Source organism: Rattus norvegicus, chromosome 6 (genome assembly GCF_036323735.1).
Source record: "Rattus norvegicus strain BN/NHsdMcwi chromosome 6, GRCr8, whole genome shotgun sequence".
Lineage (NCBI taxonomy): Eukaryota > Metazoa > Chordata > Mammalia > Rodentia > Muridae > Rattus > Rattus norvegicus.
In genome coordinates, this window is record NC_086024.1 from 76,436,105 (window position 1) to 76,450,600 (window position 14,496).

General features: G+C 48.9%; 1 protein-coding gene across 15 annotated transcripts in view; it reads left to right on the forward strand.

Moving 5' to 3' along the window:
• Window positions 1-1,959: 1,959 nt before the first annotated feature.
• The window catches only part of Npas3 (neuronal PAS domain protein 3), an 825,122-nt gene continuing 812,585 nt past the window's right edge, over window positions 1,960-14,496 (forward strand). For 4 of the 15 annotated variants that reach the window (XM_039078152.2, XM_039078154.2, XM_039078153.2 and 1 more), the window contains exon 1: window positions 1,960-2,521. In XM_039078152.2, coding sequence (XP_038934080.1) covers window positions 2,364-2,521 — 158 coding nt within the window. In that variant the 5' untranslated portion in view covers window positions 1,960-2,363. Of the gene's footprint in view, window positions 2,522-6,698; window positions 6,832-14,496 lie in introns of those variants that run through there. The other 11 variants (XM_039078156.2, XM_039078158.2, XM_063261674.1 and 8 more) reach the window with 7 other exon arrangements.

The following is a 14,496-nucleotide window of genomic DNA, read 5'->3' on the forward strand; positions in this document are numbered from 1 at the left end:
AGGGGTCCTTATGAGGCTGGCTTCCACCAGCCCTGCCCTGCACCGGGCTCTCAACCAGGGTCTAAGCAGTTAGGTAATGCGTTTAATGTCTAGTCCTTCTGCTTGAAAATGACCCGGAAGCTGGAAGTCAGGACCTTGGTTCTGTCTTCAACAAACTCGTGGGCTCCTTCACACAAGCCACAGATGCTCATTACAATTCTTTTTACGTGCAACATGTGGGGGACGAAGCAGTTTCATATCTCCTGGTATTATCTGCCGTCCAAAGCATTTTCTTTGAGAGGAAAATGGAAACGCAGCTGCGCCGTGGGCTCGGCCAGTGAGAGCCAAGGCTCCCCCCACCCCCAGTCTCCCTGTGACTGCTGGGCGCGGAGGATCCTCCCAAAAGCCACTTGTGTTGGGGACGCCCAGAGGTTGCCCTGGCAGGAGCGGGATGGGGCCTGGCGAGGACTCGCCTTTGTCCAGCTCCTCTAGTTTCCAGAATCATCAGGGTGGGAGGGATAGCATGGGGCTGCTGCAGGGCGGGCATCTGGCTCCTAGATCCTGTGCCGAGTTGTCCTGCTGAGGAGTCTGTCACTCTACGCCTCAGCAACTTCAGGCCAATGGGTCTTGTTTCGCTGGATCATGGTGACCGACTGCTTCCCAGGCTCAAAGGGTTAAGCAGGTGCCCGGCCGGGAGAAGCCTGATTGGCCCTGGGTCAGGGCAGCGTGGTGGTCACAGTTAACTTGGGTTTGTTTGGAGGGTAGGCGATTGCCCTAAACCTTCAGCTGTAGTGCTGGGCTCCCTGACTTGTGTGGGGTGGGAAGGAGAGTACCAGAATGGGAAACCACCACCACCACCACCACCACCACCACCACCACCACCACCACCACCACCACCACCACCCCACCACCACCACCACCACCGCGCAGCAGCAGCAGCAGCAGCAGCAGCAGCAGCAGCAGCAGCAGCAGCAGCAGCAGCAGCAGCAGCAGCTAAGCTGGTCAGGGGCTTTGAGTGCAGGACACTAGCAGAGCCTGAGCCCCGCGTCCCTCAAGGGCTGCATCCGCCGGCATCTCGCATCTCCGCTCCGGCTCACTAGCCAGAAGACAGGGGAGAAAGTGGGCAACCCGTGTCCTGGGGAGGGATGGGGAAAAACGACCAACTCCCACGCCCCCCACCCTAGCTCAGTGCAAGTCTCACTAGAAAAACGCATCCAAACGGCTAGGATCCCTCTTCGCCCCCCTAATGAAAGGCGGTCTTAACAATGTGAAGTAACTGGAAGGCGCGAGGAAATAAATGCACGTGTTTTCTCTTTTTGTTTCCTTGGTGGTTGGAATTCGCAGAGTTCGTTTCAATTGTGGCTACTGATTTATTCGTTTCCCTCGGTCAAAGGGGGGCGTTAAGAGGTGGATCACTAGTGCAAACTAGGATCTAGCTGGACCGAGACCCCACCTCACAAGTTTCCCAAGACTAACTCTTCCGCTCACCAGGAGCGGGAAGAGCCCTTTCTTTTAAGCCGCCCAAACTCTCCATTGTACAAAAGCGCCAGTCGCCCCCCCCCCCCACTACTCCGTCGCCTTTGCAAACCACCTCTCCTAGATAAGTATCAAGTTCTCCAGGAACCCAACTTGCGCTTGGCCACACTTGCTCTGCTTAATGTGGAGAATGGTGTCAAAGAGGGGTCCAGGCTGAAACGGGAGGCTCTGGCGCCCCATTCCTACACCCGCGGGCTGGGATCCTGGTTTCTGGCAGCCTCGGAAGGCTGGAGCCAGCCCGGATGGTGGTTATTCCTCCAGAGAAAGGAGAAAGAGCGCACCACAGTCTTGCACTTTGTGTCGGAAGTGCTGTGTGTGTGTGTGTGTGTGTGTGTGTGTGTGTGTGTGTGTGTGTGCAGAAGAGGGAGGGAAAAATGCACCCTCCACTGCCCGTTATTCCCCTGCACCGGCCAAGTGCTCGCCAAGCTTCCCGGTGCATCCTTCCTCCTCCACCCCCTCCCCTTCTTCTCTCAGCTGGGCTCGCGCGGCGCTGCTAGAGCAGCCAGTGAAAGCAACATCCTGGAAAGAGGGGGGAGCAACAGTGCCCCCCAAAAGGGAGAAAAGGCCCCACCCTGACACGTTTTGCTGTTTGCAAGTCCCTCGCACACACCCCCCCCCGCACCTCCTCCTCGCCACCACCCCCCCACCTCAGCCCGCTGCGCGCACATCAAAGCGCCTCTCCGCCGCGCACAGTGGCCGCGGCTCACTAATGGGATTGCAGGCTGGTGCCTGGCTCCGCTGCTGCCGCCGCCGCTCGCGCCGCTGCTGCCGCCGCCGCCCGAACCCGAGCCCGAGACCCCGCCAGTCCGAGCCCAGAGCAGACGCGCCTGGGGCTCCAAGCCGCGGCGATGATCCGAATCTTTCCGGATTTCAGCGTGCAGGTGACGGCCGCGGCGGCCGGCGGGGCAGCCGCTGGGGTACCGGCCGGTGCGGGCATGGGGAGGGCCGGCGCCGCGGCCAACGGCACCCCGCAGAACGTCCAGGGCATCACCTCCTACCAGCAGCGGTGAGTAGTCCCGCCCGAGCTGGGATAGTATCCCCGCCTCGGGTACTGGGGTGGGACTCACTTTGCTCTTGTTTTGTGCCTTACAACACACATGCACCTCGTCAGGGCTTACTTTGCCTGCCCCTGTGCTATAGAAGGAGGGGTGGGGGAGGATACACAATCCGAATTGAAAAGCACTCTAGTGCACTGGCGAAGTGAAGTCATCCTTTGCCCTCTGCCAGGCCCCGAACGTTGAGCCTCAGCCCGGAGTAGCCAGAGAGTTCCAGTCAAGTCTGAGACGCTGCAGGAGATGCTTTTGCAAAGTTTGGGCTTCCTGTCCCCTTCCAGCAAAATGTTCTCAATGCCTCCGCGGGTGCGAATCCGCGCTGACGGACAGCCAAGGGAGCAATTGATCATCTCGGAGGCTGATTGATCATTTGTTTTCAAACAGGATAGAAACTATTTTCATGTGCAGCGATAGACTTGCGTTTCTACCTAATAGTGAGATCGTGTCACCTGTTACTACAGGGAAATACAATGTGCAATCTGAATCTCTTAGGCGCTGCTAACTATCTTAAACGCATTGTAATGCAAATGGATGAGATTCTGAGATCCAAGTTAGGAAGCAAATTTTACAAAAGTTAGGCTTGGTGGTGAGAAGGAAGTTTTAATACAGCATTTGCTTGTATTTTTCTAAAGATATTCTCTAGATTCAAGATAATTGTCATTAAAACACTGAGCACCCTTTGATTGAGATAGGAAATGAAGAGAAATCTACCACTATCAGCTTTCTAACCTTAAAGTTTTCCCTTTAAGAACAACTTTCGATGTTCTAAGATTTTATTGAAAATGTGATCCACAAAATCGCTATGAGAAAAACTAACAATGTAATCAAAAAGGTAAACTCTCCATTCACGAGGCTCAATTTTATGGTAGATGGAAGAAAAAAGAGCACACGAGAGTGTGAAATTAAATATTTGTGTTTCCCAGATTGTACACGATTAAACATCTGAGAGATTTGCCAATGGCATTTAACTTAAAATATACATAATGCATAATTCAAATTCCCATTTTACCTCATCTTTTAAACTTCATTGATTTGAGAGTCTTTGGTTTGAAACAATAGTACTTAAACTGCAAAGGTTACAGTAATCTGTCATTGCTATATTTTGTGCCTTCTAACCAATGGCCCAGTGACCAGATTTTGCCTAACACAGTATTTTCCAAGTTCATGTAATTGCAAATATTCTGTAGAAGACTTCATTACATGCTCTGCTTCTTGACAAAAGTTTTAAAAAGAAGTCGTGGAAATAACTCTAAAGGGGGCTGGCTAATCTTTGTCAGAGATTTTTTTATTATTAAATTATTTTACTCATGTTTTACTTAAGCGATTACAAGGAACCTTTAACAAAAAAAGATCTGGGCATCTTTCAAAGGCAGAACAGCAGTAAAGAATTCAGTTTTCCCTTTTTATGGTTCAGGTATGGGTTTTTTTTTTTTTTTGTCTTTTATAAAACATTTAAATAACAACAGAATCTGGCGGTCATTTTAACTAGGAAGTGTAGGCAATAGTGACAGTAGTGTGGTCTGTGAGGAAGAGATTCAAGGGTCAGACATGTCACATGGCCTTTGGACAATTCCAGGGACCTCCAGGAACTTAAGCTGACCCATAAGATGTAAATTGGGCATAAGGAGCTGTCATGAATCTCCCGCTCTTAGGGCTTTTTTTTTCTTTTCTTTTTTTCCCTCCTCAACATTGGCATTGTGCTTCAGAAAAAGATGATCTTGGGGTTTAGGAACATCCAGGGGCAGTCACCCCAACCCCCCCCCCCCAGCACCTGCCTCAACACTTCCCTTTAACATTTCCTTTTGGGATTCAGGACATTGGTAAATCATAACCCACTGCTTTTCTAAAGACAGGGGTTAGGAAAAAAAAACACCCAAAACCTCTAAACTTTCTCCTTTGGAGTGAATTATGCCTGCCTTTGCTTTAAATGTTCTCTCATACTGACAAGGTAAGATGATAGTGGTGAAATGCACTTTTCTTCGGTGTTGTCACTCAGATCTCATGACACCTGTTACTGTCTTTAATTTTAGTTAATTTGGGGGCAGAAGAGTTGGGCAAGAAGATTTTTGGCAGGTGTTGGAGGTAAGGTCTAAGCCAGGAGTCTCCTTTCACAGTTCACCAGCACTGGAGTCTTCAGGACTGGCTTCAGGGCTCTGAGGGGTAGACTAATTTCCACCTGGAGACCTGGACGTTCTGCTAAAGTGAATTGTGAAATAACGTTTAAAGACTTTAAGATACTTTTGGGGGAATCTGATGAGGGGTGACAGGAGTGGGTTTCAAAGCAGTGGCCTGCCTGTAGAGAGAGCACAAACTTCTCTTATTTGTCACCTCCGGGCAGAATTGCCCTGAACTGTCTCCTGGAACCAGAACTTCCAATTGGTTAGCTCTCCCTCTTCTTTGCTAGCCCCCATTTGTCTTGTAGGCAACACTCATCACCTTTCCAATTCATTTCCCAATCCCTCTCTCTCTTCTACCTGTAGAGCCTACTAACTCCTCCAAAGAGTCTTCAAAAGCTTGAAGATGTTGCAGCTCTAGTGTCGGTTTAGAATCCCCTCCCTACTTAACTGAAAGGGTAACACACAAGGAGACACCTATTGAGCCCCCCACCCCAACTGTAAAGCGAAGGCAAAGCTTCGCTCACGACTGCTGTTTCCCACCAGACTCTTCCATTTGTTCAAAGCGGAACTGTCTTGGGTGTCTGTCTTGCCTGCTTAATACAGAACTGGCCCTAGTCTGCAAAAGGAGCTGTCCCCATTCTGCAGAATGTCATAGTGGATAAGCTCTCTGCCCAGGGTTTCCCCAGGTAACCGAATTCCATCAGGCTCGGCTCTGAGTAGCCATTTCTCTAGGCCTCCATGGCAGTTTAATGGGGAGGTAACTGGACTAGATTCCAGAGGCCAGCAATCCCGTCCCAGGAACCGGGACCTGGCTCTGCAAAGGCATTTGTATGTAACTGCGTCTCCGCGCTTGGGGATTGGCCTATATGAACCCTAGGGTCTGCATATCTGTACAGGCGTGAAAAATGCAGATGTTCTGGCTCGAGCTCCTGGCTGAGGGCGCCAGAGTCACAAGGTGTAGGTCCTGCATCCCGGCTCAGAGGATCAGGGCAGTGGGCCTGCTGGCCTGGGTCAGCTCAAGACTCATCACCTCACGCTTTTATTTCTACTGTCCCCGAAGACAGTCAGTCCAGCCCACTCTCCTGGCCTTCTAATCCTCACTCTCTCTTTTCTGCAGGCTGACATACTCTAGAGAAGGGAAGTGTTTGAAACTGCAACTGAGTGGCGTTGTTGCGCCAGCAGCCAAGCTTCCCAGTCCCCAAATGAGAGGGCGGGAGAGAGAGGGAGGGAAGGAAGGAGAGAAGGAGAGAGAGAGAGAGAGAGAGAGAGAGAGAGAGAGAGAGAGAGAGAGAGGAGAAGAGCGAGCGCAGAGGCACAGAGAGGGGGGTGGGGGAGAAGCGAAGGAGGGGGAGGGGGAAGGGGGTGTGTATCAGCTTGCTGGAGAAGAGAGAGCTCTGGAGCAAAGCAACTGGAAAATGCCCAGAAATACTTTCCCAGTGGTCAAGCTGGGAACCCCCCGGGTGTCCTCCCTCTCCCGATCCTTCCACTCTTAGGCCCCCGCCGCCCCCTGCGGGGAGGGTGCGCTCCCCACCTGCCCGCCGGCCGAGCCCGGTGGCTGCGGCGAGGGGGCTTGCGGCCGCGCGCCGGCCCGAGCACCCGGAGGCCCCGGCCGGGTTGCCCGCGGGACCGCGCGGCCGCCTCCCCCGCCGCCCGCCCCTCCTCCGCCGCCGCCCGCGCCGGCCGCCTGTCTCCGCGCCGGGCATGTCTCGGGAGCCGGGGCGGCCCGGGCCGCGGGCGCTGTGCGGCGCATGGACGGAGGTGGCCGGCGAGCAGAGGGAGGACCAGGCGCGGGCGGCCGAGGAGGCGGCGACCTGCGGCGGGGAGCACTCCGGGCGCGAGGGGACGTCCGGCCGCCGGCGACGCTCGGGCCCCACTACTTTCCCGTAGCCTCCCAGGCTCAGCAGCGCGGCCGCCGCCACCGTCGCCGCCACGGCCACGGCCACGGCCGCCGCCCGCCGGGGCCCCCGAGCGCCGCGCACGCCCGCACTCTCTCCCGCCAGCCCACGCACACGCACACCCCCGCCCTCCCCACGCCCCCCGCCCCGGGAGGGGGGGAGCGAGGCAAAAAGTAAGAGAGGAAAAAAAAATTGCAGGAAGATGGCGCCCACCAAGCCCAGCTTTCAGCAGGATCCTTCCAGGCGAGAACGGTAACACTTTTCTGTTTATTGAACCTGCCGCCCGCGCCCAGCTCCCGCCGCCGCCCCGGGGGGGCGGGCTCGCTTCCCTCCGCAGCCCGCCTCGGGAACCGGGTCCCGCGGTCCCGGGGGCGGGGGGCTGCGCTGCCCAGTCCCAGCGCATTGTCCGCCCGCGGCGGCTGCGGCAGCGAGCGGGCTCTGGCGGCGGCGGGCGGCGAGCAAGTCGCACCTCCTAAGCTCGGCGAATGGAGTGACTCGCTGGTGGAAAAAAAAGGAGGAAAAAAAAGCAAAAGAAAGAGAGAGAGAAAAAAAAGATTTAAAAAAGAAAAGGACAAACAACCCCTAAAGAGAAGGCGCTGTGTGTGCCGGGAGCCGCGGGAGGGAGGGTGGGGGCCGGGGATCCCCCCCGGCCGCCGCAGGTCCCGCCGCAGCTGCTCTCTAGGAAGGGAATGAGCTGGGGAGGGGGAGGGGAGGGGGAGGAGGCCGGGGCGGGAGGCGAGCGCAGGGCTCGAGGGGCCGTCTCCGAGAGCTGCTAGGCCGGGCGGGCGCAGCCAGGCGCGCCGCCTCCCGCTGCCGCTGCCCTGAGCCCAGCAACTTGTGGGTCCCCGGCTCTGCCCTCCACTCTCGCCCTCCCCTTCTCTCCACCCCCTCTCCAGGAAAAAAAAATAAGAGAGAAAGAAAAAGAAAGAAGAAACCCCTTAAGTCTAAATGAGCAAACAAACAGCAAGATCCAAAATATGTCAGTGGTCTGAGCATCTCTACCCCGTTAGTTACTGTTTGGGGAATCTGTGTTTGAAAAAGTTCCTGGTGAGAATTGCATATCCAGGCAAGGGGCTCAGTGGAGCATATCTGTCTGAAGTTAGTTAAACTACTAGAGCCGAAGGGAAAGGGAGTTTGTGTTCAAAACATCCCTAACCATCCTACGTGAACAGCATTGTTAGGTTTCAGAGTGACTGAACCCCGCCCCCCAGCTCCAATGTGCTTCCCTCCCGCTGTCCATCCAGCCTACTTTGTTTAGAAGCTGTTTGCTATTAATTGACAGCGTTAATGACATTAATTGCGTATAGCATATCGGTTTGAGCAAAGTGAATATCTCTTTCTGTCTACAAGAGGAAAGGCTCAGTAGGAAGTATGAAATGTTACCCATTGATTCAAGAAGAAAACAAATACAGAGTTGTGCACCCCCCCGCCCCCCCACCCAGCAAGCGGTTACTTTCCTCACAGGCTTAGGGGAACTTCAAAAGAAGCGAAGAGAAGTGCTCTGATGCAAGATTCAGTTATCACATGGATAGTTTTATTTCTGATAACAGCATAGCTTTAATCTATCAAACGAAGATGGAAGAGAGCCTCAGAGAACTGTTCATTAAAAAAAAAACCTACAGTTTTGGTAGCTTTATTTTTTTTTCCTGCTACGAATTATTTTTATTTTAAAAGTCAGCAGAATGATTAAGCAAACAGCTTTAAAAAGTAGACGCATGGTCGATTTATCCTAAAGTCTTAGAAATTCTGTGAAACTCCATGTACTGGAGGAGTCGTGTGTCATCTGGTTTTAAAAGATGTTAAGTGCTCATCAAAGGTTACTTTGAAACTAGAAAATCAACACATCTGAAGACAGCTGAAAATGAACATCCAGTTCTTAATATTTGTGTCTCATGAAGAATTAGCATCTTAAACATTTTACCCTGGTCGATTCGGAAATCTCTTATCGGGTCATTGTTCAGAGCTTTGAATGATGACTTTTATTTAAGGAGGTGATAAATGCTTTGAAATCAGTTTACAGTTGACCCCATCCCCCCCTTGCCTTGGCCATCCCCCTTTCCCCCCTTCTGCTTTCCCTCCCTCCCTTCCTTCTTCTCTCCCTTCCTTTCCTCCTAGTCACTTCCTTCCCTTTCTGCTGGTAGTAAATGCATTTACTGGGATTGCCCCAGTAATCTCTCTAGCTGAGGCCTATTTGTGTGCCATTTTGGGAATTTCTCTGAGATAGGAATCTTGAAGATAGAATTAATTTCTAGGGGAAACTTCATAGCCTGTGCATGAGTGCGTTCTTTATCACCTGTCTCCATTTGGCATTCGAGGAAGGTAAATCAAAGTGTTCGATTTGTTATTCTGCTCCACTTGAGAGCTGAACTGAATAACACTTGGTCTGAAATTCTGATTGAAGCTGTAGGAGGATATACCGTATTTAATTTAATGCCCTTTAATAGCATCTTCTTGTTCAGCTTGGATGCTGTCATTTTAAAGGTTGGATCTAAGAAACTTTAACCTATAGGTCGAGGGAGGGGCAGCAAGTAGGTAGGAGACAGAGGGACATTGTAGAGGAGAGGAAGGGAAGGAAGAAGTTATAAACTGTTTGAAACAGTAATAACCACAAACTTGGTCCATTATCCGAACACTTGTTTTATGCCCTGAGCATGCACTCCGTTACCAGGATTTTAAATGCTCTTAACACATTAAGTGTAAAAGTCACACATGATAAGTTGTTTTCCTTTTGTAATGAGGAAGAAGAAGTCAGATGTTTTGTTTAAAAGGAAGTTGTTCTTTCATATAGCCTTCTTTCAACTAAGTCAGCCACTCCACCTTGGTTTGTACTTTGCCCCTGGAACTGGCTGGTTACTTGTATTTCTAGTAGAAGTTGAATAGAAATATGCTGATGAATGACCTCCCCCACCCCCAACTCCCCTGTTATGGACACATTTTAAGTTTTTTTGTTTCATTTAAAGAGTGGTTCCTGACTTACTGGTCACACAACTATTTGTGGGTACTTTCCTGCTTTTCAGCTATGTCCACAATCGAAACTAAGGAAAAGGTGTCATTTGCATTTATCACGTGTAACATCCCAAGTATAATAGCATGCAAAGATTCTGTCTTTACAGCATGTGCAGAGAGGCTTGTTAATGTCTTTAATGACAGTTAGCAGTCCTTGAAGGTCTCTGAATCATACATACAGAGAACGTGGCTCTAGGGCTTGAAAGAGTCAGTTGAAAACCTTGTGTATGTACACTTGTTTGATTTTCTTTAAACTCTAATAGGCTGCAAATTATATAGCACTGCCACAGAGTTGTTCCGCTCTGTGGACCTATAACCAAGAAAATTAGAGAGCAGTGTCAAGCGTGTGCTGTGCCCATGCTGGTTTGCAAGGCATTAAAAGGTAGAAGTGGTGGCTGGCACTTTTCTTAAGGTGTTCCTACAGCGCTAGCTTAAACAGTGATAAATGATGTTATGCGTTGTCTAACTCTTGCTTATATATATAAATAGCTCCACAAGATTGCTTAAATGATAATCGAAAATATGAAATAGGATGGCCTTCATATTACAAGGCCAAGGGTCTACAAATGGAAAAACTGAAATAATGAAATATTTCCAAGGCAACAGGCTGTCAACAAGAACTGTAATGCATGGGCATATCATAGATCCACCAGAGAGGATATTAGATGCCGGGGCTCCAGAGTCAGGAGTTACAATGACCTGTGCTGCACAGGACCCTCCCACATCACAAAATGTTCTTTGATTTCCGATTTCTGATCTATGAATTGGGAGCTATGGAAAAGATTCTGCAAAGGCCCAGTGTGCCATTCATTTAGATTTGATTTTTTAAAATATATTGTGTTAATTGGAATTCAACATCATTTAATGCTTTTTTAAAAAATAAAAATTTACATGAGTTCTTTTTCTCAATTTGTGATATTCTGTGAGTAAAGTTTTTTTTGTGTGTATATACATACTATAGTATGTAATATAAATATGTTTGGGAATTAAAAAAAATAGGATGGTCCATTTTCAAGACAAAAATGCCTCAGGTAGCCTTAGTTACAAGTTGCAGATAGCAAGCAGTCACGAGCCCTTGCCCTAACAGCCAGTACTTGCTTGTAGAAACCTCCTAACTACCTCTATTCAAACTAGAAACTGAGCTGAGAGTGGAAAATTACTAGCAGTCAAACTTGCTGAATGGCGTGCTGATGTGACAGAGTTCATGCCTCTGGAAGGCCCCTAAGCAAACAGGATCTTGGGGGAAGGATGAACCAGAGGGAAGTCTTTGTGGAGACATGTGGACATAGGTAGGGAGGTGAGAAGAAGGAGCTTCTCATAAGAAAGGAGTTAAGGTTAGGTGTTGTTCAGAAAGATCATATACCCCTATACTAATAGGTCAATGGGGAGTCAGGGGCGAGTCCTTCATTCTAGGGGATAAAATGCTTGCTGTAATAGCTAGGGCTATACCTGCTCACCAGATCCCCGATCCTGCAAGGCCACCATCGAACCCCACTGCCCTGCAAGTCTCCAAGTCCATTCTTTCGGTGTGGGCATGGGTGATTGCTCCATACTCTATATAGTATGACTTAGTTTTTGACGAGAAGCTATACATAATTAACATCTTCCTTGGCAATAAATCAGAACTACATTGCCCTTTAAATATAACCTACAGATTAGCACAGTTTGATAGGTTTAGGAATATGAATTTTGACCGTAAGCTGCAATCCTTCACAGCAGTTGTTTATAGCAAAGTGGTTTTATGAGAGTGCTGAAATTTCAGTGACCCCCTTGATCCTGTGCTCAGGATCTCGCTAGCACGCGCTTTAACTTCGTTTGTTTACATCAGGTCTGCTTTCCAGGGCCCCTGCTCTGTTGTGAGGTTTTCTGTGACCAGAAATTAGTGTGTGTGTGTGTGTGTGTGTGTCCCCACTAGGAAGCAACCATGAGTGGGGATCTAGGGGAAGTTGTCATTTATAACATTGTGGAGCTTCATGTGTGGGAGTATCTCTAGAAATAACACACTGAGTTTCAGAATCACCCCTAGTAATGTTTTCCCTTATGAGCACCCTCAAGTGCTTTAATATTAATAGTGACCCCAATGTGAACCTTGTTATATTTTTGCTTTTCTGCAATCACTGTGACCTCATCTTGTACAGAATGCTGCTAAATCTAAGGGACATTAGAAAGGCAGGGTATAGTGGCTGGCCATCCACCCCTTGTACATGGACACATTTTTTTTCCTACATTGTAGCGTTTAATTGTTTTGATTGATTTTTTTGAAAGTTCTGTATTGCATTTGGCTACGAATGTAACTCCTCGTGTTTTATACACATGTCTCTGTGTATAAAAACATATGCTGAAAATTTTAATAGATTGGTTGGGTAAATATTACTCTCTGACTTTTAAACGCTCCCATGGTTGCATGCGCTGAAAATTTAGATCTACCGTTACGTAAGAACTTCTACATTCAGGAGAAAACCTGGTTGTTTGCATTAACGATGTTAGCATTGTCACAGTAAATAGTGAGCTTTTTCTTTCTTCTCATTGGGCAGCATAATAAGCCAACTGTAACCAAATGGTATTTTTACTGCGCTGGGCATCATTAGCATGAACAGGATGTTTGTACTATCAAGCTTGATAGACCCTTACATAGTTAGAATAATCTGTAGTGATATTAGGGATAGCCCAGTGCATAAACGGGGCATGACTTACGAAGACTGGAGTGACTGCCGGTGTCTCTGCGATGCCAGGGGCAGTGACAACATCGCAGAACACTTGGGCTTATTGTCTGTATACCTTTGGAAGGCCCAGAGCCTTGGTGAATTAAACGGAATACCATGCACTCTTTCATACAAAGTCACGAGGAACAAGAAGAAAATTACATGTTATTACGGATCATGGTGCTCCTGATCCCGGGTGACAAGTATTGGTTGTTTCTTTCACCATCTTTACTGATTGAGCCTCCGCCACAGGACTGGTGACTGGAGCTTTATAACATCCTGCAGGAGCAGTCCCTCTGGTTACAGAGTTACCCCGATTTTAGATGTGCAAAGCATTAGAAGCCATCCCTTTGGGCAATGCAGAACTCAGAGAGACAAGGCCTTCTGTATTTTTTTATTTTGCATTTTCCCCCTCATGTTAGTTGACCATTCTAGGAGAGTAGGCATCCACTCTGTAAAATATTATAATTAATGGCTAGGAAGTGTTCTTGGAGGAAATAAAAAGGTGCATAAATATAAGTGTGGTTACAGCAATGTTCGGCAGAAGATGTTTGGACTGGTGTAGGGCTAGGCTCCGCGGGAGGCAGTAATGAGCATCACTGGCACTGTCCCCATGCAGACCGTGCTCTGCTCATGTCACAGTGCCTGTCCTTCAGTTTCCTCAGAACGCTTTTAGGAAGTGTTAGCATCTCTACTTAGGGGATAGCAGCTTCCGTTTCCTATGGAAAGTGACAGAAATGGAGATTAGATTGGGGTTGGACTGTGCTGCGACTCTGGCAGCTTGCTCTAGAAATGTTCTGTGACACCACGTGAGGAGCCTGCGGCTTTGAACCTCTCACAGCGAAGGATTTCAGAGCCAAAGGGAAGAGGTCCCTGTGGCAGCATAGACGGTCTTGCTGTATGGTGGACTTTCACCAGGTGTTTGGAGACTAGCCAGAATGCAGTGTGTATCAAGTTAGTGGGAGGAGCAATCAGTGCTTCAAGTGTCCCTTCCTGTCCTTTAGCATTTGAGTCCCTGTGTAGGCAAACACCACAGCAGCACGTGTTTTACTCACGATTTTAGCTGATTCATTTTCCAGGTTCCGGCTTCTAGTAGACATAGCCCCGGGGTTCAGAGGCTCTCTCCAGCCCTGGTGCCACATTTCATGGGTTGTCTCAAGGACCAAATAGCTTCAGATTGATTTTGGTAGAATCAATCTCAGAGAGTTTTCTGAGTAACGTCGTTAACTGTAAACCATTATTCTGAGGGTATTATCATTTGACATATATCAGGACCTTCTCTATGAATTGGCCTCTGCACAGATGCTAGGCATTATAATGTCAGCAAACATTTAAAGGACCTGTTATTAAACAGGTACTGTTCTGAGGGCTTTGCATATACTTCCTCATTTAATTAAAATAAACTACCATTAATACATAATTAGTAGGTTATTATCTTTTGAATGTGCGTATGAGATGGGGTATGTGTGTGCCTGTGCATACACAGGTAAGGGTAGGCGTGTGCATGTATGTCAGAGGCCAACCCAAGGTGTCCATCCTCAGTTTCCACCTTGTAAGAGGCAGGGCTTCTTGTTTGCTGCTGCCTACCCCAGGCAAGCTGACCTCCAGGCTTCTGTAGATCCTTCTGTCTTCCCTTCTGCCTCGTAGGAGGAGGACTGGGTTTGCTGGTTTTTATGTAGGTTCTGGAGATCCAAACTTAGGAGCACACACTCCACGTACCAATGCTTTACCTACTGAGTCATCTTCCCAACCCGGGGTTGTTATCTAGTTCTTCCTTACATATGCGCACACACAAGCGCACACGAGGACACACAGACATACAGACACACAGAAGGGATGTCTTCTGTCACATCTTTATTTCTCTATTCCAGGGATCTATGTAGTTGGTTGGGGTTGAGGGAGTTTGATTTTGGGAGCTCTACAGTGCCAGACTTTAGGCCGGCTCACTGCTGAGTGTGTGTAGGTTGGAGTGGCTGACCACCATGGCCTGCTTATCTTGACGGTTTTGGACGAGTGTTATTAACCAGATAGGGTTAAACGTGGGTAGCAGAGCCGTGAAGACTTGAACAGATTAGGTAAGCAGTGCTTGAGTATCTGTGGTTGATGAAGGCAAGTGTTTTGTTTGTGGGCCTTAATTAGGCCCTTTTTGCAATCAGTCATTGGTCTACACGAAAATGTTGCCTGATAAAATATTGGTAGGAACTCATTT